Source organism: Nerophis lumbriciformis, linkage group LG24 (genome assembly GCF_033978685.3).
Source record: "Nerophis lumbriciformis linkage group LG24, RoL_Nlum_v2.1, whole genome shotgun sequence".
NCBI classification, from domain to species: Eukaryota; Metazoa; Chordata; class Actinopteri; order Syngnathiformes; family Syngnathidae; genus Nerophis; species Nerophis lumbriciformis.
This window is the reverse complement of record NC_084571.2, coordinates 4,332,340-4,360,189: the sequence shown is the minus strand read 5'-3', so window position 1 is coordinate 4,360,189 and position 27,850 is coordinate 4,332,340. Positions and strand designations below refer to the sequence as shown.

General features: G+C 40.7%; 2 protein-coding genes across 4 annotated transcripts; both read right to left on the bottom strand.

Moving 5' to 3' along the window:
• Nucleotides 1–2,423: 2,423 nt before the first annotated feature.
• elob (elongin B) lies at nucleotides 2,424–11,006 on the bottom strand. Of its 2 annotated transcripts, none has more exons than XM_061981368.1 (4): nucleotides 10,784–11,006; nucleotides 6,445–6,567; nucleotides 3,507–3,612; nucleotides 2,424–3,404 (listed from the first exon to the last, which is right to left on the bottom strand). In XM_061981368.1, the coding sequence occupies exons 1-4, from the start codon at nucleotides 10,784–10,786 to the stop codon at nucleotides 3,292–3,294; spliced, it is 345 nt and encodes a 114-aa protein (XP_061837352.1). In that variant the 5' UTR covers nucleotides 10,787–11,006; the 3' UTR covers nucleotides 2,424–3,291. The 2 variants fall into 2 exon arrangements, with proteins under 2 accessions (XP_061837352.1, XP_061837351.1); XM_061981367.2 differs by having other exon boundaries at nucleotides 6,433–6,567; nucleotides 10,784–10,981.
• Nucleotides 11,007–15,828: 4,822 nt separating this feature from the next.
• LOC133620119 (uncharacterized) lies at nucleotides 15,829–27,773 on the bottom strand. 2 transcript variants are annotated; one of them, XM_061981356.1, is made up of 11 exons: nucleotides 27,218–27,773; nucleotides 26,841–27,042; nucleotides 24,113–24,145; nucleotides 22,525–22,628; nucleotides 22,330–22,441; nucleotides 22,191–22,238; nucleotides 19,541–19,807; nucleotides 19,381–19,484; nucleotides 18,509–18,674; nucleotides 16,049–16,109; nucleotides 15,829–15,968 (listed from the first exon to the last, which is right to left on the bottom strand). In XM_061981356.1, the coding sequence occupies exons 1-10, from the start codon at nucleotides 27,280–27,282 to the stop codon at nucleotides 16,065–16,067; spliced, it is 1,146 nt and encodes a 381-aa protein (XP_061837340.1). In that variant the 5' UTR covers nucleotides 27,283–27,773; the 3' UTR covers nucleotides 15,829–15,968; nucleotides 16,049–16,064. The 2 variants fall into 2 exon arrangements, with proteins under 2 accessions (XP_061837340.1, XP_061837341.1); XM_061981357.1 differs by having other exon boundaries at nucleotides 22,525–22,625; nucleotides 27,218–27,625.
• Between the last annotated feature and the right edge of the window lie 77 nt (nucleotides 27,774–27,850).

Sequence of the window (27,850 nt, the reverse complement as noted above, 5' to 3'; positions counted from 1 at the left end):
TCCTGAGGGGCGCTAGAGCGCAATTTTGAGTTTTGGGGTTGGTTTTTTTTTATTAGATCGCAATTTTTGCCAGTCCTGATGTGTGTGTCCAGTTCGGTGAGTTTTGAAGCATGTTAAGGGGGTCAAATTACAGCTCAAAGAGGCAAAAGTGACTGTTTTTACTAAACTTTTGTTTTGAAGGGGGAATTGCCAACTTCCTGTTGATTTGTAATCAACAGGAAGGATGTCAATGTATGAAATCTAGGTCTAAGTCAGACCTATATAGTGGTTTTTGTTTCATGTCTCTATGACATTCCTACCGGAAGTTACAAGCAGTTTTGTCTGTGTTTTTCCCTAGGGGGCGCTAGGGCGCAATTTTGAGTTTTGGGGTTTGGTTTTTTTATTAAATGGCAATTTTCGCCAGTCCTGATGTGTGTGTCAAATATGATGAGTTTTGAAGCATGTTAAGGGGGTCAAATTACAGCTCAAAGAGGCGGCGGTATAATAATAAAGAATAAAACGCACAAAATACAATAGGGTCCTCTCTGTCCCAAAGGAACATTGCGTTCCCTAATAAGAGTATTTACGCCATCTCATTTAGAAGTGTAAAACACGACATTTAAATTGCATACTTTTACTGAAAACGGGGTTCCCACGCGTCCTGGAAAATAATTTAAGTTTTCCTTATTGAAAGACGAGAAAAGTCAAATGACTTATGCATTTAGGGCCGCTTATAACAGTGAATAATGTTTAAATGTATGAGGATTTACCTCTTCATATTGTTAAACAATTGCCTATGCATTATTATTTAAAAAAAATTACATACACTATAAAAACAACCAATTTTGCATGGTAAAACCGGCAACTCGGTCGTTATATTATTATTGTAAAACTTTGTTTTTTACACCATATTTCTGTTAGCAGAGGAACAGTACCAATGTTTATGTTAAAATGTTGGCAACTGAGCTGCCAGTTTTCACCGTAAAACATACGGTTGTTTGCACAGTGTACTACTGTAAATGGAAAAACTGTACCAGGGTTGTTTTTTTCAAATTCTGGTGACTGAGCTCGCAAATATTTTTTTCTACTGTAAAATATATGGTTGTTTGTACAGTATATTACTATAAATGGAAAAATGGGACCATGTTTTTTGTTGGTAAAATTTTGCTGACTGCCCATTTTTACTTTAAAACCTATTTTCATGTTTACAGCGTTCAATTTGATGGATAACTTGCTTTAAAATGCATTTTTTAAATATATTTATTTTTACAACCTTGTCAAATTATATTAAACCATCTTTTAATCATTAAACTGATTATTTGAGACAAACGTCCTAGCCTTAGCGTGCTGATTAGAAAAATAAGTAAATACTAATAAATACTAACTAAATATACTGCATAGGAATGGACTCATAAATACCTGACAAAAAATATATTTATATACAATTACGTTGTGCTAAAATGAATAAGTTAAAGTACCAATGATTGTCACACACACACACTAGGTGTGGTGAAATTTGTTGTTCACCCCCTGGGAGGTGAGGGGAGCAGAGGGCAGCAGCGTTGGCCACGCCCGGGAATCATTTTTGGTGATTTAACCCCCAATTCCAACCCTTGATGCTGAGTGCCAAGCAGGGAGGTAATGGGTCCCATTTTTATAGTCTTTGGTATGACTCGGCCGGGGTTTGAACTCACAACCTACCGATCTCAGAGCGGACACTCTAACCACTAGGCCACTAATGTTTCTTACCTAAACTGTCAATAAAATTAAGTGCAAATTAAAATACAGTTTCACCACTTTAGGCATAATCTTTGCGCTGCAGAAACTTCTCTATGACTTTAGCTCCAGACTTGTTCTGTTTGATATTGACATTACTGCCACAAGTGGTAAACAAGTTCCAACTGAGTACTGCTACGGCACATACGGACGACAGCTAGGGAACAAGATACTTTTTGGCACTTGGGGGTACCCTCTGCCCAACAATGGTTAAGGAAAAACTGGTGTAGTTTACAGTATGTATTTATTATTACCCATTTTCAGTTTTTCATTGTGGTTTTCTTTTCTGACTGTATGTAAAAATCTGCACTGCAACCACATGATATTCCCATTGTGGGATAAATAAGTCTATCCTATGTATATTTTTCTGCAATACATTTAGTGAGAAAATAGTTCAGTACTTTATTGACGCGTGTTATTTCCCGGCTTTCGTGGGCCATATAAAATATGTCAGGCCAGAGAAATGTATAACATAAGTGTAAAATGTATTGGAAAATAAGATTAAGAACATATTGACTCATAATTGGATGAAAATACAGTAGCACCTTTCACGAAACCCAAAGCACTCTGGTCACAGTTCGATGAAACAAGACAATTATGTGCAGCCTTCACTGGCACTACGTAAAACACAGAAGTGTGTGCAAAGGTACACAACAGAGGCCAACGAGGTGAGAAAACGCTTATTTTAATGTTGAATCAAATCAATTTTGACAGTCCATCCTGTCAAAAACTTCATTCAAGCGTTCTTAAGGTGTCGCCCAAATGACTCACGGAGGATTTGGCTTCGCAGTTGCAGATCAATTCTAAACCAGAAATATTACACTTTCATGCCAAAGTTTTTGCTGCGTTCCTTTTCTCTTGGTTTTAATTTCAGGAAAACAATTTGTGTCAATGTATAAATAGTATACAATCAAAGACAATTGTGGCCTCTACTTCCACAACTGACATTTCTTGAGTCTATACACATTTAGCAGGCCCACGGATTAAAGTCGACAAGATGCTGAGTGCTACAAACATTAGCCAGGATGTGTACCATTGAGATAAACATGGCCGCTAGTTCATTTCTGCAGTCTTTGTGTTGTAGAAAATGATCAGCGTGAATTTGTTCTTGAGACCCAAAAACAAGCCGGTAAATAATAATACTAAATAATCGTAGTAATAATAGTTTAATAAACAAATAGCGCAAAATAATAATAAAAAGGTCTCTCCTGGTTGACGGCCACATTGAAACCGGTAAAAAAACAGACGCACGAGTAAGGCAGCTCAAATAAAGACTGGACTGAATTAAATAGGAGGTAAGGTGTTTACATGTTGCGCCTCTACCAGGTGACAGTGTTGTGACCAGTGTGTGAAAATGTAGCTAGCAAGCACACAAACGCATCGCTCGCACGCACGCACTACAACCCGGGTTTGTTTCTGTCCAGCTCGGGATCTGTTGTCCGCAAGACGAGCCGGCTGAGGTGTCGCTTCCCAAATTGTTCCCTCCCACGCCACGACGCAACCCCATTCCTCCCTCCCCCCGCCCCCCTTTCTTCCTCACTGTACGGCCGGCTCGTTGGCCGTGCCGCTCGAGTCCTGTGGCTTCATGACGTCGGGGAGTTCAGGGGGGATGGAGAAGGGCTCGATAGTCAGCTGCTCGACTGAATCATCTGCAAGGAGACACACGCACGTGTGGGAGCGCCAGGTCAGGAAGCGAGGACCCACAAACACATAAAAAAGCAGAAGCAGCGTCTTTGAGTGAGGTCATTTACCGAGACGGAACGCCAGTCCCACGGTGCCGGGCGACTGAGGCCGCGCTGTTTGGTTTGTGAAGCCGCAGTTTCCCAGAGTCTGAGCGTCTTCCAGCACCATGTCATCCTGAACAGGACCACAACGCACACTCGTTAGTGGCTAATGAGCAGGGGACCTCAACAGGTGGACACAGAGCGTGCTTTCGTAATTTGACCTGTACAACTTTGTGGAGACATACGGTCGTCTTACTGAGGAATGGGTATCAACACTTGGAAAAATAATACATTTTTATTAGCACTTTTCATACACTGCCAAGTGGCAACACAAAGTGCTCTCCACCTAAAAAAAAAGAAAGAAAGAACACGCACGCCACTATTGACAAAAACAAAACATGGCACAGAGGAAAAATGCCATCTTTGAGGCGTCCACACTGTAGGACTAACATTAACGTAATCTAAAAGGATGTACAACATTTTAAAATAGATTTTTAAATGAAGAAAAACAACACAAAGATTATTGGTAGTAAAAATAGTCCATCCATCCATTTTCTACCACTTGTCCCTTTGTAGTAAGAATAGTAATAAATAAAATAGAAAATAGAATAAAAAATTAAAAACCTAAATAAAATTGAACATGATCAGTAAAAGGCCTAATTAAAACGTGTCTTTAAAGGCCAACTGAAATGCGATTTTTTTATTTAAACGGGGATAGCAGGTCCATTCTATGTGTCATACTTGATCATTTCGCGATATTGCCATATTTTTGCTGAAAGGATTTAGTAGAGAACATCGATGATAAAGTTTGCAACTTTTGGTCGCTGATAAAAAAGCCTTGCCTATACCGGAAGTAGCAGACGAGTAGCGTGACGTCACAGGTTGTGGAGCTCCTCACATCTGCACATCGTTTACAATCATGGCCACCAGCAGCGAGAGCGATTCGGACCGAGAAAGCGACGATTTCCCCATTAAATTGAGCGAGGATGAAAGATTTGTGGATGAGGAAAGTGAGAGTGAAGGACTAGAGGGCAGTGGGAGCGATTCAGATAGGGAAGATGCTGTGAGAGGCGGGTGGGACCTGATATTCAGCTGGGAATGACTAAAACAATAAATAAACACAAGACATATATATACTCTATTAGCCACAACACAACCAGGCTTATATTTAATATGCCAGAAATTAATCCCGCATAACAAACACCTCCCCCCTCCCGTCCATATAACCCACCAATACAACTCAAACACCTGCACAACACACTCAATCCCACAGCCCAAAGTACCATTCACCTCCCCAAAGTTCATACAGCACATATATTTCCCCAAAGTCCCCAAAGTTACGTACGTGACATGAACATAGCGGCACGCACGTACGGGCAAGCGATCAAATGTTTGGAAGCCGCAGCTGTATGCGTACTCACGGTACCGCGTCTGCGCATCCAACTCAAAGTCCTCCTGGTAAGAGTCTCTGTTGTCCCAGTTCTCCACAGGCCAATGGTAAAGCTTGACTGTCATCTTCCGGGAATGTAAACAATGAAACACCGGCTGTGTTTGTGTTGCTGCAGTCGGCCGCAATACACCGCTTCCCACCTACAGCTTTCTTCTTTGCTGTCTCCATTGTTCATTGAACAAATTGCAAAAGATTCACCAACACAGATGTCCAGAATACTGTGGAATTTTGCGATGAAAACAGACGACTTAATAGCTGGCCACCATGCTGTCCCAAAATGTCCTCTACAATCCGTGACATCACGCGCAGGCGTCATCATACCGAGACGTTTTCAGCAGGATATTTCGCGCGAAATTTAAAATTGCACTTTAGTAAGCTAACCCGGCCGTATTGGCATGTGTTGCAATGTTAAGATTTCATCATTGATATATAAACTATCAGACTGCATGGTCGGTAGGAGTGGGTTTCAGTAGGCCTTTAAAAGGGGCACTTATTTTGGAATGCTGCCCATCATTCACAATCCTTATGCGAGTTAAGCACTCACATGATTTTTCTTTTTTTTGCATTATAAACGTAAATGAAAGTCAGCTAACAATGGAGCCAATGGAAGTCGCTCTATTCCGCCTATGTAGCGTGTCATAATACATTCAAAAACCTCCATCGAGGTTTTATATATTCACTCTGGAAGTATACATGTAATGTAGTAACATTCATAGTAACATGTAATATTTACGTATTGCGTCACAACGTTCGCGTTTCCCTTCAACAACAACAACAACACTCTCTGCGCTGCTGACCTGTCTCCGCTCGGAATGGTCTCCTGCTGGCCCCACTATGGACTGGACTCTCACTAGTATGTTAGATCCACTATGGACTGGACTCTCACAATATTATCAACGTCCATTGCACCAGTCGCCCAGGGGGGGTCCCCACATCTGCGGTCCCCTTCAAGGTTTCTCATTGTCCCATCCGGTTGAGTTTTTCCTTGCCCTGATGTAGGATCTGAGCCGAGGATGTCGTTGTGGCTTGTGCAGCCCTTTGAGACACTCGTGATTTAGGGCTATATAAGTAAACATTGATTGATTGATTTGTTTTGCATGATGTCATCTTGGTATACACATGTACTATGATATTTATGATATAGTCTATTACTACTATTAATAATATTCTATTTATAATATATTCCAAGGGTGTCCAAACTTTTTACTCCAAGGTCCAAAGTGAAAATGTACCAATGGGCCACAAGTTGAACACAGCAATTATAAGCATGCGTTTGACGTTTGTTACTGTAAATCTCCACTGCAATCACAAAATGTCCCCTTTGTGTGACAGTAAAAAAAATGTCTGACACAAACAAACCATCTAATAGCAGCAGTGAATGCACTCTGACACACCCCAGGTAGAAATGACACCCACATGTGTCATGGTCAATTATGCAAATTAGACGACGGTGCCCCGCAAGGAGATATTTTCATGAATCCGCCGTGTTTTTTTTTTAGTTACCTTGTAAAGTACCTGCTCCTCAGGCGGCCTCTTGAGGATTCCTTCCACGATGCGCTTCAGCTCGTACACTGAAGTGGACTCTTTGGCTTCTGTGAAGATGGTCGTCTTGTGACGTCGGATCATTAGGAACACATCCTGTGGACACAACAGCGTCCTAGTTATTGTCCCCAAACGCCAAAAAGTAGACATTTACTAATGTTCGAATGAAAGCAATATCAGAGTGTCATTGACACACAAGTTTACAAAAATGTAAATTATGGTGTAAAAAAGGGAACTTGTATTTCCAATATCAATATTTTACTTTTTTCCAAATCATTGAATGATTTTTTATTTTATTTTATGTGTTGATCATGATTATACGAACAGACTACAACACAAGATATAGATTATACACAAACAAAACAAGATCAACAAAACGTATTAGTGAACAATTGAACAGTACATAAATACATTAGTGAAAATATCAACAAAAAATACATTAGTTTGAGCCAAATAAGTCAGATAGTGCTAAATAACTAAACAAAAGCAAATGATATAACAATGTTAAAAATGAACAACGCAACTTAAAACACATTTATATAAATTTACTTTCTAGAGGATTTAATAATATCAATTTCATGGATCCGGGACTAATCCTATCTTTTGTATCGATACTATCACTATTTGGATCGACCCACCCACTCTTAATTAATGTATTCTCGAGCACTTTGAATCAAGTAAGTCCAAAAAATGGCAAGTGTTTGTTTGTGAATGGAGATAATCGATAAGTGGTATTTGCAAACGAATCGAGCTAAAAAATAAAATAAAATTAAAAAAAACGCTAAAATTACAATTACAAAAGAAAAATAATAAAGTAATATAAAAGAACAAACAGGTGAATGTATGAGAAAAATGTGTCATGTTGATTAATCACACAAAGCTGCCGTGCAGGCTGTTTTTTGTATTCAAAGCTGTCGTTTTTTTTAAATAATAACAAATTAAAAATCTATGTTATGAATTGTTGACCAATTTAAGGCTCCAATTACTTCACATTTAATATTCAAAATTGGATCTTTTGTCCTTTTGCCATAAAAAATGGGTTTTGAAAAAAAAGGGCATAAAACATTAAAAAAAACTATTTAAAACACTTTGTATTGACAGATAATCCTGAAGTTGATCTAGAGAGATTTAAGCGTTGAATAAATAAAAACAAAACACAACTTATTGTTAACATTTTTTTGACAGCCCTTTTCGGGTCCCGGGACAAAACTTGAGTGAAGCCCTGATGGTTAAAACAAATCTATATACAGTCGTGATTAAAAGTGTACGCACTGTAAGGAAAATAATGTCATGGCTGTCTTGAGTTTCCAATAATTTCTACAACTCTTATTTTTTTTGTGATAGAGTGATTGGAGCACATACTTGTTGGTCACAAAAAACATTCATTAAGTTTTTTTTTTTTTAATGAATTTATTATGGGTCTACTGAAAATGTGACATCACAAGGACAAAGATAAGACCTTCTGGAGGAAAAAATTGTGGTCAGATGAAACAAAAATGTTGCTGTTTGGCCACAGTATACCCAGCAATATGTTTGGAGGAGAAAAGGTGAGGCCTTTAATCCCAGGAGCACCAATCCTACCGTCAAGCATGGCGGTGGTAGTATTATGCTTTGGGCCTGTTTTGCTGCGAATGGAACTGGTGCTTTACAGAGAGTAAATGGGACAATAAAAAAGGAGGATTACCTCCAAATTCTTCAGGACAACCTAAAATCATCAGCCCGGACGTTGGGTCTAGGGCGCAGTTGGGTGTTCCAACAGGACAATGACCCCAAACACACATCAAAAGTGGTAAAGGAATGACTAACTCTGGCTAGAATTAAGGTTTTAGAATGGCCTTCCCAAAGTCCATGTCAGAAAACCCAACAAATTTAGCTGAACTGCACCAATTTTGTCAAGAGGAGTGGTCAAAAATTCAACCAGAAGCTTGTCAGAAGCTTGTGGATGGCTACCAAAAGTGCCTTATTGCAGTGAAACTTGCCAAGGGACATGTAACCAAATATTAACATTGCTGTATGTATACGTTTGACCCAGCAGATTTGGTCACATTTTCAGTAGACCCATAATAAATTCATAAAAGAAGCAAATGTTAAGAATGTTTTTTTGTGACCAACAAGTATGTGCTCCAATCACTATCACAAAACAGTAAGAGGTGTAGAAATGATTGGAAACTCAACACAGCCATGACATGATGTTCTTTACAAGTGTATGTCAACTTTTGACCACAACTGTACTTCATTGGTTTTGAAAATACATAATATCAAAATCACTCTGGCATTCTTTAATCAAGTTGGGGAGGAGACCCTGCCCCAAGTGGAGGAGTTCAAGTACCTAGGAGTCTTGTTCACGAGTGAGGGAAGAGTGGATCGTGAGATCGACAGGCGAATGGGTGCGGCGTATTCAGTAATGCGGACACTGTATCGATCCGTTGTGCTGAAGAAGGAGCTGAGCCGGAAGGCAAAGCTCTCAATCTACGTTCCCATCCACACCTATGATCATGAGCTGTGGGTTATGACCGAAAGGACAAGATCACGGGTACAAGCGGTCGAAATTAGTTTCCTCCGCCGGGTGGCGGGGTCTCTCCCTTAGAGATAGGGTGAGAAGCTCTGCCATTCGGGGGGACCTCAAAGTAAAGCCACTGTTCCTCCACATTGAGAGGAGCCAGATGAGGTGGTTCGGGCATCTGCTCAGGATGCCACCCGAACGCCTCCCTAGGGAGGTGTTTGGGGCACGTCTAGGGCTGCAACTAACAACTAATTTGATAATCGATTAATCTGTCGATTATTACTTCGATCAATCGATTAATAATCGGATAAAAGAGACAAACTACATTTCTACTTTCCAGTATTTTATTGGAAAAAAACAGCATACTGGCACCATACTTATTTTCATTATTGTTTCTCAGCTGTTTGTAAATGTTGCAGTTTATAAAGAAAGGTTTATAAAAATTTAAAAAAAATAATTAAAAAAAGTAGCCAATGCGCATAGCATAGATCCAACGAATCGATGATTAAATTAATCGCCAACTATTTTTATAATCGATTTAATGGATTAGTTGTTGCAGCCCTCGGCATGTCCGACCGGCAGGAGGCCAAGGGAAAGACCCAGGACACGTTGGGAAGACTATGTCTCCCGGCTGGCCTGGGAACGCCTCGGGATCCCCCGGAAGGAGCTGGACGAAGTGGCTGGGGAGAGGGAAGTCTGGGCTTCCCTGCTTAGGCTGCTGCCCCCGCGACCCGACCTCGGATAAGCGGAAGAAAATAGATGGATTCTTTAATCAATTGTGATGGTTTCCTTTAAAAAAAACTAACTATAATAACGAGCCAGTCTTTTGACTTTATTGATTTAAGTACAAGTTAAAAAGAACTAAATAGAATAACGAGCCAGTCTTTTGAACGGCTCTTTAAAAATGAAAATCCGGCTCCCTTCAAAGAGCCGTAAAAATCCCGTCTCTGTTGCGATCCTTCCTCCCAGCTGCTTCATGATAATCGACACATTTCATGATAGAAATAAGATACGAGGACTCAAAATAAATAGCAAATCCCATCTCAAGGAGGTAATAGGACACACAACTAGGAGTCGAAGTGACAGCAAAGTTAGCTAGCCGGAAGCTAACGTAATCGAAAGACACTAACCAACATCGAGTGTGACATCAATACGAGAAAAAGAACATTCAAATACAAAATATGTGTAGCAAACTGTAAACTAATATCTCCGTACGTTTGTCTAACGGTCAACATTAGTCATGTCGTGACGAGCTAACATGCTAATGCTAGCCCAATGAAACGTCCACATTGAAGTTTAAAGCAGCAGTTAGCACCTTTTAACTTTACACTCGCCACAAGCCCCAAACTGCAGATTGCTTTTAAACTAGGACGACATTCAAACGTTTGCTTCCAAAGTTGTAAGCAAATATTACAGAAAAAAGCCCATTTAGCTTCGGTTGCTACTGACAACTTAAGCTAGTTTTGTGTTGTTGTCGTAGCGCTCTGGCTAACGAACGGTTACATTTAAAGCACTTGTACAAAACAATGTCAGCAGCTCGGCTCTTTGACACCAACACTCTTGCTGATTTATGACAACCATCGGCGGGGGGATTATGAAGCATCGTGGCGTTAAAGTACCGTCGAGTACCGGTATCGATTCCCAGGTATCAGTGGCTAGCAAGTGTTAGCCGAACAAAGCCAGCCTTCTCGCTTCTCGCCTCCTCTCGGTGTTACAGTGAAATCCGACCTATCAAACACATTGCCCGGCTGAGCAAAGTGAGGTTTGTCGGACATTCTAATGTTTTGTGTATGAGTTTAATGCACTCACCATGTCTTGCGGTCGATTACACAGTGAGGGGGGGGAAACGCCTCAACTGCACAGCGACAGCTGATGCTGCGTTCGCGTTCTACACTCAGCTGTCGGATATTTGAATATTCCATATACTCGTCTTTGAGGATGTCAACAAATCGTTCACGCCCGAGCTCCCCCGTCAGTCAGCTTCTCTTGTATTTGCATAAACACAATGCAGGGGCGTGTGGTGTTACGTATATGCATGTAGAAACAAGTGTGCGTGGGAGTCACGTCGTTTCGTGAACGCACCACGCTTTCATAGATAAACGCCGCTTCCTCAATGGATTGTACCATGTTTGTGACGTCACCAATGCGTGTGTTAATTGTATGTGTCGTGTGTCTGCTCGTTAAAAACATCGAGTACTCATCAATATATGTTTTCATTTGTATCATTCACTGAGATGCTTTTGTTGTACTCCCTGAAGACTAACACATCTGTAGCTCCAATTTACATCAGCAAATGGCAACATTTTACCCCTGACTACAAATATGACAATACTACTACTTCCTGTACATACTATTAGATTAAAGGTGTGGCCCGGGGGGCACTTACCGCCCGCAGCTAATTGTTTTATTTTACATTGTAAAAATACTGTAAAAAAAAAACAACACACATAATAAAGTGGAATAAAAGAGCTAACAGGTGAAATGTAACAAGAACAAGTTACAATGTTGACTCTAATAACACAAAGCTGCAATGCAGGCAGTTTTTTTTCCTTGCTCAAAAAATATTTAATTTAATATAATGAAATAAAATCAATGGTTTTAATAGTTATTGACCTATTTAAAGCTGCAAATACTTCACAATCACAACCACTTTTCTGGGTCGAAATATTGCATTTTGTGTGTTTTAGCCAAAAAACAGGGTTTTGACAAAAAAAGCATCAATAATAATTGAAACACTTTAGATTAACTGATCAACTTAAATTGATCTAGAGATGTAAATGTTAAATAAAAAATATATACATACATTATATGGCTTATTTTTAACATTTTTATGACAAAGACCCTTCCTTGAGGGGAGTCCTTAAGGTAAAAAATTAAAAAAATAAAATAAACCTATATGTGTGTATATATATATATATACATACACACATATATACATATAAATATATACACATATACTGTATGTATGTGTGTATATATATATATATATATATATATATATATATACACACGTATATATATATAGATATGTACACATACATATATGAATATATATATATATATATATATACACACACAAACATATACGTACATATATATATACACACACACACACATATGTATATATATACATATATATACATGTGTATATATATATATATGTACACATACATATATATATATATATACACATACATATATATATATACATATACACAAATATATACACATACATATATATATACATATACACAAATATATATTTGTATATATGTATATGTATATATATATATATATATATATATATATATATATATATATATATATATATATATATATATATATATCCATCCATCCATCCATCTTCTTCCGCTTATCCAAGGTCGGGTCGCGGGGGCAGCAGCCTAAGCAGGGAAGCCCAGACTTTCCTCTCCCCAGCCACTTCGTCCAGCTCTTCCCGGGGGATCCCGAGGCGTTCCCAGGCCAGCCGGGAGACATAGTCTTCCCAACGTGTCCTGGGTCTTCCCAGTGGCCTCCTACCGGTTGGACGTGCCCTAAACACCTCCCTAGGGAGGCGTTCGGGTGGCATCCTGACCAGATGCCCGAACCACCTCATCTGGCTCCTCTCGATGTGGAGGAGCAGCGGCTTTACTTTGAGCTCCCCCCGGATGACAGAGCTTCTCACCCTATCTCTAAGGGAGAGCCCCGCCACCCGGTGGAGGAAACTCATTTCGGCCACTTGTACCCGTGATCTTGTCCTTTCGGTCATAACCCAAAGCTCATGACTATAGGTGAGGATGGGAACGTAGATCGACCGGTAAATTGAGAGCTTTGCCTTCCGGCTCAGCTCCTTCTTCACCACAACGGATAGATACAGCGTCCGCATTACTGAAGATGCCGCACCGATCCGCCTGTCGATCTCACGATCCACTCTTCCCTCACTCGTGAACAAGACTCCTAGGTACTTGAACTCCTCCACTTGGGGCAGGGTCTCCTCCCCAACCCGGAGATGGCACTCCACCCTTTTCCGGGCGAGAACCATGGACTCGGACTTGGAGGTGCTGATTCTCATCCCAGTCGCTTCACACTCAGCTGCGAACCGATCCAGTGAGAGCTGAAGATCCTGGCCAGATGAAGCCATCAGGACCACATCATCCGCAAAAAGCAGAGACCTAATCCTGCAGCCACCAAACCGGATCCCCTCAACGCCTTGACTGCGCCTAGAAATTCTGTCCATAAAAGTTATGAACAGAATCGGTGACAAAGGGCAGCCTTGGCGGAGTTCAACCCTCACTGGAAACGTGTCCGACCTACTGCCGGCAATGCGGACCAAGCTCTGACACTGATCGTACAGGGAGCGGACAGCCACAATCAGACAGTCCGATACCCCATACTCTCTGAGCACTCCCCACAGGACCTCCCGAGGGACACGGTCGAATGCCTTCTCCAAGTCCACAAAGCACATGTAGACTGGTTGGGCAAACTCCCATGCACCCTCAAGGACCCTGCCGAGAGTATAGAGCTGGTCCACAGTTCCACGACCAGGACGAAAACCACACTGTTCCTCCTGAATCCGAGGTTCGACTATCCGGCGTAGCCTCCTCTCCAGTACACCTGAATAGACCTTACCGGGAAGGCTGAGGAGTGTGATCCCACGATAGTTAGAACACACCCTCCGGTCCCTCTTCTTAAAGAGAGGAACCACCACCCCGGTCTGCCAATCCAGAGGTACCGCCCCCGATGTCCACGCGATGCTGCAGAGTCTTGTCAACCAAGACAGCCCCACAGCATCCAGAGCCTTAAGGAACTCCGGGCGGATCTCATCCACCCCCGGGGCCTTGCCACCGAGGAGCTTTTTAACTACCTCAGCAACCTCAGCCCCAGAAATAGGAGAGCCCACCACAGATTCCCCAGGCACTGCTTCCTCATAGGAAGACGTGTTGGTGGGATTGAGGAGGTCTTCGAAGTATTCCCTCCACCGATCCACAACATCCGCAGTCGAGGTCAGCAGAACACCATTCGCACCATACACGGTGTTGACAGTGCACTACTTCCCCTTCCTGAGGCGGCGGATGGTGGTCCAGAATCGCTTCGAAGCCGTCCGGAAGTCATTTTCCATGGCTTCCCCGAACTCCTCCCATGTCCGAGTTTTTGCCTTTGCGACCGCTGAAGCCGCACACCGCTTGGCCTGTCGGTACCTGTCCGCTACCTCCGGAGTCCCATGAGCCAAAAGAACCCGATAGGACTCCTTCTTCAGCTTGACGGCATCCCTCACCGCCGGTGTCCACCAACGGGTTCTAGGATTACGGCCACGACAAACAACAACTACCTTGCGGCCACAGCTCCAATCAGCCGCCTCGACAATAGAGGCGCGGAACATGGTCCATTCGGACTCAATGTCCAGCACCTCCCTCGTGACATGTTCAAAGTTCTTCCGGAGGTGGGAATTGAAACTCTCTCTGACAGGAGACTCTGCCAGACGTTCCCAGCAAACCCTCACAATGCGTTTGGGCCTGCCAGGTCTGTCCGGCATCCTCCCCCACCATCGCAGCCAACTCACCACCAGGTGGTGATCGGTAGAAAGCTCCGCCCCTCTCTTCACCCGAGTGTCCAAAACATGAGGCCGCAAATCCGATGACACAACTACAAAGTCGATCATGGAACTGCGGCCTAGGGTGTCCTGGTGCCAAGTGCACATATGGACACCCTTATGTTTGAACATGGTGTTTGTTATGGACAATCTGTGACGAGCACAAAAGTCCAAAAACAAAACACCACTCGGGTTCAGATCCGGGCGGCCATTCTTCCCAATCACGCCTCTCCAGGTTTCACTGTCGTTGCCAACATGAGCGTTGAAGTCACCCAGTAGGACGAGGGAATCACCCGGGGGAGCACTTTCCAGTACTCCCTCGAGTGCATCCAAAAAGGGTGGGTACTCTGAACTGCTGTTTGGTGCGTAAGCACAAACAACAGTCAGGACCCGTACCCCCACCCGAAGGCGGAGGGAAGCTACCCTCTCGTCCACCGGGTTGAACTCCAACATGCAGGCTTTGAGCCGGGGGGAAACAAGAATTGCTACCCCAGCTCGTCGCCTCTCACTGCATGCAACGCCAGTGTGGAAGAGAGTCCAACCCCTCTCGAGAGAACTGGTTCCAGAGCCCTTGCTGTGCGTCGAGGTGAGTCCGACTATATCTAGCCGGAACTTCTCTACCTCGCGCACTAGCTCAGGCTCCTTCCCCCCCAGCGAGGTGACGTTCCACGTCCCAACAGCTAGCTTATGTAGCCGAGGATTGGACCGCCAAGTGCCCTGCCTTCGGCTGCCGCCCAGCTCACAATGCACCCGACCTCTATGGCCCTCCCATGAGTAGTGAGCCCATTGGAGGAGTGACCCACGTTGCCTCTTCGGGCTGTGCCCGGCCGGGCCCCATGGGGACAGGCCCGACCACCAGGCGCTCGCCATCGTGCCCCAACTCCGGGCCTGGCACCAGAGGGGGGCCCCAGTGTCCCGCGTCCGGGCGAGGGAAATCTGAGTCTTTGTTGTTTCATTCCCATAAAAGTCTTCGAGCTGCTCTTTGTCTGATCCCTCACCTAGGACCTGTATATATATATATATATATATATATATATATATATATATATATATATATATATATATATATATATGTAATGGTTTTGAAAATTAAAAATATCAAATTGGTATTTGATTGATGATTTGATTTTCTAGTGTGTGGCCCTCAGTGGAAAAGGTTTGGACATCCCTGTATACACTGTCATAAGAAAATACTCTAACATTCAGTTGAATTTGTGTTAAATATTACATCAAAATGAGTTTGGTGTGAGAAAAAACATTCTACTCAAAAACAGTTAGTTTTTATTGTTTTTTTGAATCACAATTTCCCACAAAGATTCATAAAAATTCAAAGATAACTGATGCTTTTTCTCGATGTAAAGTCTCGCGTCGGACGACCCTGATTCATTTTCCGCTTCAGACGAGCTGAAATGCATGGAGTAAGTTAGACAAACTCCTTCAAACAGTCATGAACTAAATTGGAAGGAAATAGAAAAAGTACTCACAGACAGTTTATACAGTTTATGCAACCACTAGAGTACTCTCTCGGATCTCTGTGTCAGTGTACTGCAGTCCAGAAAGGAGAGCACATATTAATAAGAATGGTATTCGTTCATTTAGAACATGCATATAGTTACAATATTATACATCACATACTTACAGTTTCTTAGTACAACATTTCCAAAAAGCGGTCGGAAGAAGAAAAACTTACTTAATCCTACACTTTTCTGTTTCGTAGCAATTTCTAACACATTTTTTCACTTACTAATTTGTGACACAAACAAACAAATAATCGATAAAGTTCTCACCATTGAATAAAAGTGTATAGGTTGTAATTCACATAAGATAAAAAGGATAAGTTATTTGTTTTAATTCAATTTATTTATCAGGATTCTTCTTTGTTGTACTTTGTAAACACTTTATATTTGAACAGTTACTTAAACTGAATCATATTAGTGCATTGTTTATTAATTCATTCCGTAATTTAGTTCCACATACTTGCATACTAAAGGTTTTAAAGTGTTGTAAGTAGGGATGGGTATCGTTCACATTTGAACCGAAATTGTACCAATTTCCAGTACCTGGAAATCGATACCGGTACTCAACTGTACCAATTTTCGGCACTTTTGTGTGTGTGAATAAATATTGTTTTTAATTATTAAATATATATATTTTTTGCAACATTTAAAATGAGCTGTTTATGTTATATCTTGTTTTATTATCACATTTGTGAGTCTCATTTGCAAGATAGTAAGTTGAAATTACAGTTACCGTATTTTCCGCACCATAAGGCGCCCTGGGTTAAAAGCCGCGCCTTCAATGAACGGCATATTTCAAAACTTTGTCCACCTATAAGCCGCCCGGTGTTGTAAGCCGCATCTAACTGCGCTAAAGGAATGTAAAAAAAACAGTCAGATAGGTCAGTCAAACTTTAATAATATATTAAAAACCAGCGTTCTAACAACTCTGTTCACTCCCAAAATGTACGCAAATGTGCAATCACAAACATAGTAAAATTCAAAATAGTGCAGAGCAATAGCAACATAATGTTGCTCGAACGTTAATGTCACAACACACAAAATAAACATAACGCTCACTTTCTGAAGTTATTCTTCATTCATAAATCCCTCGAATTATTCTCCTTCGTTGTCCGAATTGAAAAGTTGGGCGAATGTGGGATCCAAAATGTCGTCTGGCGCTGTCTCCCTGTCTTGGTGAACGTCACGTGTGTTCGCCTTCTGTCATCCACTGTTCCCACGCAGCTAGCAGTCTAGCTTCGAATGCCCTGTTGACACCAATATCTAGCGGCTGGAGGTCTTTTGTCAATCCACCCGGAATGACGGCGAGTATTGAATTAAGCGCGTAAGCGTGTCTCTTAATGTGATGTTATGAGCTAGCAAATATAACAACTACACTACCCAGCATGCAACGATAGTGACGAGCATGCGCGGTAGCCCTGAGAAGCGTTGTATGCTGGCAGTTAGAATGTGGTTATGAGCACGCTGTGAGTAAACGTTGAGAACTCAGTTAACACGCCTCGTCTGCATTATTTATAATTAGACAGACAACACACTTAATAGGAGCCATTTTGGGGTCTTTACATAAACACACAAATGGAAATGAAACGTCACATATCCCAGCATGCACCGCGTGCTTCTTCTTCCGGGGCGGGTGGTTGCTTACAGTAGAAGAAGCGCTTCCTGTTCTATGGGGGCGGGTGCTTACCTTGGCGGTTGCTTGCGTAGAAGAAGAAGCGCTTCCTGTTCTACCGGGAAAAAAGATGGCGGCTGTTTACCGAAGTTGCGAGATCGAAACTTTATGAAAATGAATCGTAATATTAATCCATATATAAAGCGCACCAGGTTAAAAGCCGCACTGTCACCTTTTGAGTAAATTTGTGGTTTTTAGGTGCGGCTAATAGTGCGGAAAATACGGTATATATCTAAAACATTAGATGGCAGTAGTTTATAGTTTATGGTGTGTTGTTTCGATTTTTGTTGCACCCTAAAAGGTGATAATACTGTAAGTATTGTACTTACTACACACCAGCTGTTTGATTGTAAAAGTGCATCTCAATAACAAATTTGGAAGTGTTGAAATCGCCATGTAAAATCGCTAACACTAATCAATAGCATGTCAATAGCAGAGCTAATGTATATTAGCATCAAGCTTGCGTGTTTTTGGAAAAGCGGAGACTTACTTTACAGCCATCATTTATTTTGTCTTTAGAATGTGTCGCTGTCCAATAAAAAAACAAGCTGCGGGCCGCACTTTGGACACCACTGATGTAGAAACTGAACAATTGTATTGCTTGTATTGATCCCTGGAGTACACCGCAAAATATACTTAGTGCTGTGGATGTGTGTTCGCCGAGCTTCACGTGTTACTTACTCTTCGTTGAATAGCTTCTTACCCAGTTGAAGACCATGAAATGTGATTTAAAGATGTACACAATAAAAACTCACAGGTAGACCCCGTGGAGCGTTGACGGGTTCAGGCCCGTCGCAGCAGAGCAGCGCAAAAGGTCGCTGCTTCGTAGCCGAATGTTCTTGGAAGCACAGAGCGAAGACCTTGGCGGGAAGGTAGACGTCCCAGTCGGCCGCGTGCTCCTGGACAAGCTCGCTGACCATTCTGGTGGAGAGCATACAGGCCAAATCATTAGGTACATCACCACAAACACAGTCTATTTAATAATTTTTTTAAACATTTAGTATTAACCAATTGTTAAAAAAATAAATACTACAAAGTTAAAGTTAAATTGTTAGAATAATTATTTATAAGTTATCACACAACTCTTATGCTTAAAGGCCGTTGCTCTAGTTATTATCTATTGTGCTCAGGCTGTACTTTTTCTTTTCGTGCAATGGCACACAACTTGTTATCTTCCACTGCAATGTGACGAGTTGCCTCGCCGCACATGTTTCTGTCTTTCAGCCTGCTAACAGTCAAGGACGAACCTCAAGCACCTCAACGAAGATAAGGCGTAACAGCAGGCAGACAAAGCAGAGACAGGGCGCAATCACAAGCCCCCCCGCACATTTCCGTTCTGAATAATCACGTATTGTGCGTACTGAGCTGCTTGTATAATGTGTGACCCCTCCCTTTAGAAGCAGCCTCAGCGATGTAACTAGGGAACTCCTGAATAAAAAGGAGGGCGCGTGGGCTGTTCCTCAAAGCGTAGGGTGAGACTGTAACTGAGTGTGCAGCTCCATGCGTTCTCCTCATGAGCAAAATTGAATTCTGTCTCTGCCTGATTCCTTGCTTCTTGTTCTGTTTAATAGATAGTTCGTGCTTAAACCTGTTGATTATTGTGGTCCTAATATTATAATGTACACACCTGTCAATCATCTGCTGCGTGCTCACATCAGCGACGCCAGCGTGCGGATGATAAACAACCAGCGGCGTGGCGGCCGTCAGCTGAGTGGCAAGCTCCTGGTTGATCTGCACGAGCGGGAAGTCAGAGTCTCCACGTCGGTGCGCAGGCGGCCGGCACTCACCTGGCGGATGACGTTGCGAGGCAGCCGGGAGAGAACGCGTAGCGGGTAGCCGAAGTGGGCGACGGCGTCGGCGACGTGCATGGCCACGTGGGCGGGCAGGAACGCCGGCATGGGCGCGGCCTCCACCCACTTGGAGTAGCAGTCGCTGAGTGTCACCACGTGCGTGTGGCCGGTGCGCGTCGGCGGCAGAGGCCCGCGCACGTCCAGGCTGAGCCACTGCCACGCCTCGCTCACCTGGATCACTTTCTCAGGGTCTTGGCAAGCCATCTGTGGGAGACAGGAAAGCTTATCTTTGTTCAAAAATGTAAGTTAAACGGCATTGGGTTTTTGCTGTATATTTCGTAAAATAGTATCAAGTTGAATTCTTATTGGATAGAAGGAAGTACATCCGTATTTGGGTAATGAGGGCGTGGCTTAAGAACATCAACACTCTTAATCAGGGGAGTCCAAACTTTTGGGAAAAATAACGAGGGGTGTCCCGATCCAACTTTGGCTAATACCAATATTACTCCGATACGATATCAGCACAAATCGTCGTACATACTTTTATTATTTTGTAATGTGGATTGTTAGAAAAGGTTTGATCAGGTGAAAATATTCAGAGAACAAAAGGTAAGAATTAAAAACACAAACCTTTTTGTTATTATTGGTCTGAAATGTACTTATGCTGTCTTTAAATTGAACTGGAGTGGTAATTTATTTTTTGGCGACAACAATTCACAAATTAAGCTCACGACGCAGTAAGTTGAATGATGCCGACACGTTTGTTACTGGATACTTTCTAATACGCTTCTGCTGAAGTAATATGCAACTATAATTATTTGCTACTTATTTATATTGACAAATGTGCTGTTTTACAAAAATATATTGTTCAGTTATTATTATGTATGTTTAGCTTGTGTGCTATTGTGTGCTTAGCGGTTGTGTAGCTGCTAGCTCCTAGTAGCCTATATGTGGAGGATAATTTGTGTCTATGAAAGCTTTTTTTGGAAACTGAATACATGTAACTGAATGTTTTGCTTTTGAATTTTGTGAATTCAATGTTTTTTTACATCAAATTATGCAGACATTTTCATTGAATAAAAATATGAGAGCAAAATGTGTGTGTTTAAAAATTCAATTTGGTAAAATTCAAGGTTTTAAAATGCATTGTATATAAATTCAGTGTAAAAAAATTTCAGTGCCGAAAAATTCAGCGCAGTAATATTCGGTAAACTCAAGACTCACTTTCGTTAAATTAAAACTGAAGCAATCAATCCTGTTTTAGAACCAGCCAATGAGGTGAGTTTTAAGGCAACGGATGTTTACGCACTGAATTTTACTGAACTACATTTATTTGCACTGAATATTTACACTTGAGTCTTGTTCACGAGTGAGGGAAGAGTGGATCGTGAGATCGACAGGCGGATCGGTGCGGCGTCTTCAGTAATGCGGACGCTGTATCGATCCGTTGTGGTGAAGAAGGAGCTGAGCCGGAAGGCAAAGCTCTCAATTTACCGGTCGATCTACGTTCCCATCCTCACCTATGGTCATGAGCTTTGGGTTATGACCGAAAGAACAAGATCACGGGTACAAGCGGCCGAAATGAGTTTCCTCCGCCGGGTGGCGGGGCTCTCCCTTAGAGATAGGGTGAGAAGCTCTGTCATCCGGGGGGAGCTCAAAGTAAAGCCGCTGCTCCTCCACATCGAGAGGAGCCAGATGAGGTGGTTCGGGCATCTGGTCAGGATGCCACCCGAGCGCCTCCCTAAGGAGGTGTTTAGGGCATGTCCGACCGGTAGGAGGCCACGAGGAAGACCCAGGACACGTTGGGAAGACTATGTCTCCCGGCTGGCCTGGGAACGCCTCGGGATCCCCCGGGAGGAGCTGGACGAAATGGCTGGGGAGAGGGAAGTCTGGGCTTCCCTGCTTAGTCTGCTGCCCCCGCGACCCGACCTCGGATAAGCGGAAGAAGATGGATGGATGGATGGATGAATATTTACACACTGAATTTTAAAATACAGTTTTCTACCATTAGTTAAGATCATAATGCAATAAGTTTAATGATGCAGACACTTTTGTTACTGAATACGCTTCTGCTTTGAAAACTTTGTATGTGTCAGTAAAATGCACCAATAATTATTTGATACTTGTTTATTTTGACAAATGTGCTGTTTTACACTGCAATATTGTTTAACGATAATTACGTACGCACGTCTCGCTTGTGTGCTATTGTGTGCTTAGCTGTTGTGTAGCTGCTAGCTCCGAGTATTTTTATTCAATGAAATTATCAGCATAATTTGATTTTAAAAAATTATCTTCACAAGATTCAAACGAAAAAAAGAATTCAGCTAAATTAATTCAGTGTAAAAAAACAAAACTTTTCGTAACGATGACACATTTTAACCTCTTAACCTATAGCTTAGCATATGTATCTTTTGTAAAATATTTGATAAAAATAAAATAAATAGGGTGCTTAACATTTAGATGTTAACTGGCTGTCCATCTTTACACAAGTAAACACTCTGCAGGACTGCTTCTGTCGCACATGACATCACACATTTTACATGCAAGCACATGACATCCCATATTTGTTTTTTTCTAATATCAAATTAATATCAATACCAGATCGGGACTCCCCTAATAATAATTGACATTGAAGTTGCACACGTACCTTGTTGGTGGAGGTCATCACATCCGTGTCTGGAGCCCACTGGACATCCTGTTGGTAAACATGACAAGAAGTTGAGGCGTGGTCTTTAAAGTTATGCGCGATAACATCACCACAGACCGTTTACGTTCGAGGTTCTCACCTGTGAGGCACAATAATCTCCGTGGAAGAAGTGCGGGAAGGAGTTTATCTTCATTAGCCCTTCGTCCATGATGATCCTCCATCTGCTGGGCTTCCGTTGGTCCTCTGCGGGTCTGATAAACAATGAAAAAATAAATAAATCATGGTTTGATAAAAGCATGCATTGATTAAAGACTGAGGATCGTTAAAAGTTTACTCAGAAAGTTCTGGGTCCTCGCAGCTGAGGTGGTCGTCCGGATTGCTACGAATGACTGTGTCAGTGGTGGTCATGGACTCGTTAGTGGATTTAGTGCCAACCTGCTAACGATACAAACAACTGCAATTCCATGACATAAAAAAAAAAACACAGTGTAATTGGGCGAAAAGGCATCGTACTACAAAAAAAAAATAGAATAAAAATTAAAACAAATAATTAAAACGAAATAAATAAATACAGTGGTACCTCGGTTTTTGACAAAATGTTATCGCATAGCTAAACATTACAAAAAAAAAACATAATACAGATATATATAAAATACGAAAAAAATCAATAAACAGTGGTTGTCTGTTTTTTGTTTGATTTGGTTTTCGACAAAAAGTTAGCGTATGGCCATACATTAAAAAAAATTACACACCAAAAAAATATAAAGAATATATAAATTAATGTTTTTTTCAAATTCAATAAACAAATAAATACATTGGCACCTTAATTTATAACCAAACATATATTTCTTAAATAAATTTAAAAAAAATAAATAAATACAGTGGCTCCTCAGTTTTAGTATAATTCGGTTTTCAACAAAAAAGTTATCGTATAGCTAAACATTAAAAAAAAACTTTAAATAAAAAAAAAAAAAATCTAATTTAAAAATGTTTTTTAAATTAATTCATAAACACAGTAGTTGGCTGTTTTTTGTTTGATTTGGTTTTCGACAAAAATGTTGCATATTGCCATACATAAAAAAAGCTTTATACAAAAAAATTTATAAAAATAAATACATATTTTTAAAAAAATCAATAAATAAATACAGTGGCTACTCTGTTTTTGTTTGATTCGGTTTTCGATGAAAAGTTATTGTATGGCCAAACATATATATATTTTTTAAATTTATAAATAAATACAGTGGCACCCCGGTTTGAGTATAATTCGGTTTTCGACAAGAAGTTATATTATTGCTAAACATTAAAAAAATAATACAAATAAATACTTTTATTTTTTTATTTTTTTTAAACAATTCAATTTATAAATAGTGACACCTCGGTTTTTGTCTGATTTAGTTTTCGACAAAAAGTTAGCGTATAACCATACATAAAAAAATATATAATGAAAAATATATGGCACCTTGGTTTTAGTATAATTCGTTTTTCGATGAAAAGTTATGATATGGCCAAACATTGCGCGGAACAAACTTGTCTGTTCGCTTGCACAAACACTATTGAATTCAAGAAAGAACGTGTGGCAATCTCAGAAAGAAAGCTCCCACTTCCTCTCCGCTCATCACTGTCTTTGCCAGCAAGTGTTGTTAAATATCCATGATACATTTCATTCATCATTTATATGTATTTCAGAGGTTTTTTTAATGAAAAAATAATTGTTTTCCACAAAAAGTGTTTTAGTTCATATTTTCGGGTGTGTACAACAGATTGATCAGATTCAATTTTTTTCTAATGGGAAAAATTGCTTCGGTTTTTGAAACATTTGTTCTTTGTCTGACTTTTTGTAACGGATCACTTACAACAACAAAGGTACCACAGTACATGGATATGATGTACACAGAAACGAATGATGAAAAATTTAATCTCACCTTTCGTCTTGTACTTTTTGGAGTCTTGGGTGCCTACATTGAAGAGACAGTGACAGTTTTTACATTTTTTTAAATAAATACATATTTTTTAATAGATGTCAGAGCAATATATGTTTTAGCCTTATTATTAGCCTATTTTATTACAAATGACATGATGACATTACACTACCACCATATTGAGAGAATATCAATAACAACATTGTTTTATATACCGGTACTTACAGGCGCCACGGCTATTCTTTTTAGAATGTAAATCAGTTGTCTATTGTCGTCATTTTTGATCATACTTATAAGCAGTGTTGGGACTAACTGTAAAGTAACGCGTTACTGTAACGCCGTTATTTTCGGCGGTAACGAGTAGTTAATTCTCTTATATACTGTTGCTCTTTCATTCTAGACTTCTAGAGTGTTTGATTATCACATCACTCTAAATGCATAGACTATAAAGTTCACAAACATAAAGAGGGATCCTAGTGGGCCAGGCCAATCTTTCCGTCAAACCCAGATTCCGATCTAACAAAGGTCTAAACTCATTCTCCTTCAATATGGAATGCACTCCCAACAGGTGTAAAAGAAAGTGCATCTCTACCCTCCTTCAAAACCTTACTAAAAGAACACCTCCAGGCAGCTACAACCCTAGCCTAACCGCCTCCCCCCACCACATCCCACCTCCCCGGATTGTAAATAATCAAATGTATATACTTGTTCTTATCCTTTCTGAGCTCACTATGGTCACCGCTCGCTGTACATATCCTACCAAGTGAGACCTACACCGTTACAATGTCCATTTCTCAGATGATATAATTGCTGATGACTGAAGTATGCTGATAGCAACCCAACCTAACCCCCCCCCCCCATCCCACCCCCCGGATTGTAAATAATTCAATGTATATACTCTGATGATTAACTTGTGTGATGACTGTATTATGCTGATAGTATATATTTGTACCATAAATTGATTAACGTGGACCCCGACTTAAACAAGTTGAAAAACTTATTCGGGTGCTACCATTTAGTGGTCAATTGTACGGAATATGCACTGTACTGTGCAACCTACTAATAAAAGTTTCAATCAATCAATCCTTTTCTCTAAACTAAAACCGGGGAAGTGCATAGAATGTTCTGGGCTTCAGTACAGTGTTGATCTCACAAAGACATGATTTTATTTCACAATTCCTTGAGAGAAAAAAAGGCCTGGTTAGGCGTGTGTATAGCAGTATGTGTGCTGTATATAGTGACATGACATATAATCATGTCATGTGTGCCTTCCTTGGGTGAAGCCAGGTTTACAGCTATGTTGTGACATGTTATTATGCGGTTTGTTACTTATGTTGCAGCTATTTAAAATAGTTTTGTCAATTTGTTCTGGCCCGAAATAAATTGGCCCTTTGAAACATATCTTTGTCTTTGTGTGTTGTATGTAGACCACATTGCTTACCAGTGCAATAACAGTACTGAAATGAAGGCTAAAAGGGCATTAATGGGAGCCTTAAAAAGAAAAGAAAAAAAGCAACTAAATAGTGACTTTTCACAGTAACGCATTACTTTTTGGTGTAAGTAACTGAGTTAGTAACTGAGTTACTTTTGAAATAAATTAACTTGTAACTGTAGCTAGTTACTGGTTTTCAGTAACTAACCCAACACTGCTTAAAAGCATAGTATTGTTTTTATATACCTTATTTTTCGGAGTATAAGTCGCACCGGAGTATAAGTCACACCTGCCGAAAATGCATAATAAAGAAGGAAAAAAAACATATATAAGTCGCACTGGAGTATAAGTTGCATTTTTGGGGGAAATATATTAGATAAAACCCAACACCAAGAATAGACATTTGAAAGGAAATTTAAAATAAATCAAGAATAGTGAACAACAGGCTGAATAAGTGTACGTTATATGAGGCATAAATAACCAACTGGTATGTTAACGTAACATATTATGGTAAGAGTCATTCAAATAACTATAACATATAGAACATGCTATACGTTTACCAAACAATCTGTCACTCCTAATCGCTAAATCCGATAAAATCTTATACATCTAGTCTCTTACGAGAATGAGCTAAATAATATAATTTGATATTTTACGGTAATGTGTTAATAATTTCACACATAAGTCGCTCCTGAGTATAAGTCGCACCCCCGGCCAAACTATGAAAAAAACTGTGATTTATAGTCCGAAAAATACGGTATACGAGAAGGTTATAGAACATTGATGTTTTTTCAATGTATCGTTACATCTTGGCATCTCATACTGGTATTTAAATTATGTTGTTGCACTAAATTGGCACTAGTGTGTGAATGTGAGTGTGAATGTTGTCGGTCTATCTGTGTTGGCCCTGTGATGAGGTGGCGACTTGTCCAGGGTGTAGCCCGCCTTCCGCCCGAATGCAGCTGAGATAGGCTCCAGCACCCCCGCGACCCCAAAAGGGACAAGCGGTAGAAAATGGACGGATGGATGGATGTTGCACACTGATCTTAAATACTTGACACTTTGAAACACTTCGATAAAGCAGTGAATTCTAAAGTAGGTGGGCTGACTTATTTTATTGTTATCGTGGTATTGACTCAGTATTGTAAAGTCATTGGTTTTGAGATCACTGAAATTCTGGTTATCGTGACAACCCAACTGGAAGATGCCAGATGGGATACATTGTGGTCGTCTGTAATGAGGTGGCGGTAACTTAATTGTTTTGGAGTCTATCCATCAGTGAAAAAATGAAATCCAAACCTGCATCTTCTTGGCCTCATCCTGGAGTGGAAAGATGGTAGGAACAGCATCTTCTCTCAGCTGCACACATTTGCCACTTCTGTCCAAGTATTGCTCCTCAAAGTGTTTGCTGCACAGCACAGAGAAGCGAGAAGGCGTCCAGTCCTTCCACTTCATGTTGCTCAGCCATTTCTTCAGTCTTCTCTCGTTAAACAGTGGAAACCTGGCGCAGCAAACATCACATTTAGCATCACATCATTAGCATCAGCATGGAGAAGAGCAAATCAGGAAACACTTTTTTAGCATCACATTAGCATTAGCATGGAGAATAGCAACCAGGAAACTCTTTAATTTACCTTGGCTTTTACTTGAATAAACTACGCGTACCGCAGACTTACTTGAAATATTTCTCGTCAGCCTCGTCGGAGCTTTCACACTCATAGGCACATTTATAACGCCCCATTTACGACAAACTTGACGCCATAAATTTGGGGATTGGTTAGCATAGGTCGTCTGAGCACAGTAAGTCAAGTTGGCGTATCGAAACAGGGGAAGTACTTTTCAAAATAAGGCTATTCAGGAATATTGGAAGGTGTGTGAGTAAACTTTAATCACAATGCTATTTGGTACACCTACGTTAGTAACTATACATATGAAAGTTGTACTTTTTACTATATTTAAATTTGGTTTGAATGCGTTAATAGTGGTATAAATAGGAATTTCCGCTTGAAACCTAAAAAATGTCGTTTGCTTTACAGCACGCATTCGTTACCGGATGTTGTTATTGGCGTTGCCAGATAGAAAGTGACACTATATCGTATCTTCAGGACTATTATCGGACATGCCCGATTTGACGTTGCTCAAGACCTTTCAGCCATGTACATATTTATGAAAATGTCAAATTATTGCATGATATTCAATTGTTGGAATGATCAATCTTAAAAATTGTCATCTTATTATAAAAGGCAATGATTATACGTCTGGCAACGCTCTGTTGTAGTCGGTGGTTTTATTGGAATTTGATAAAGCGC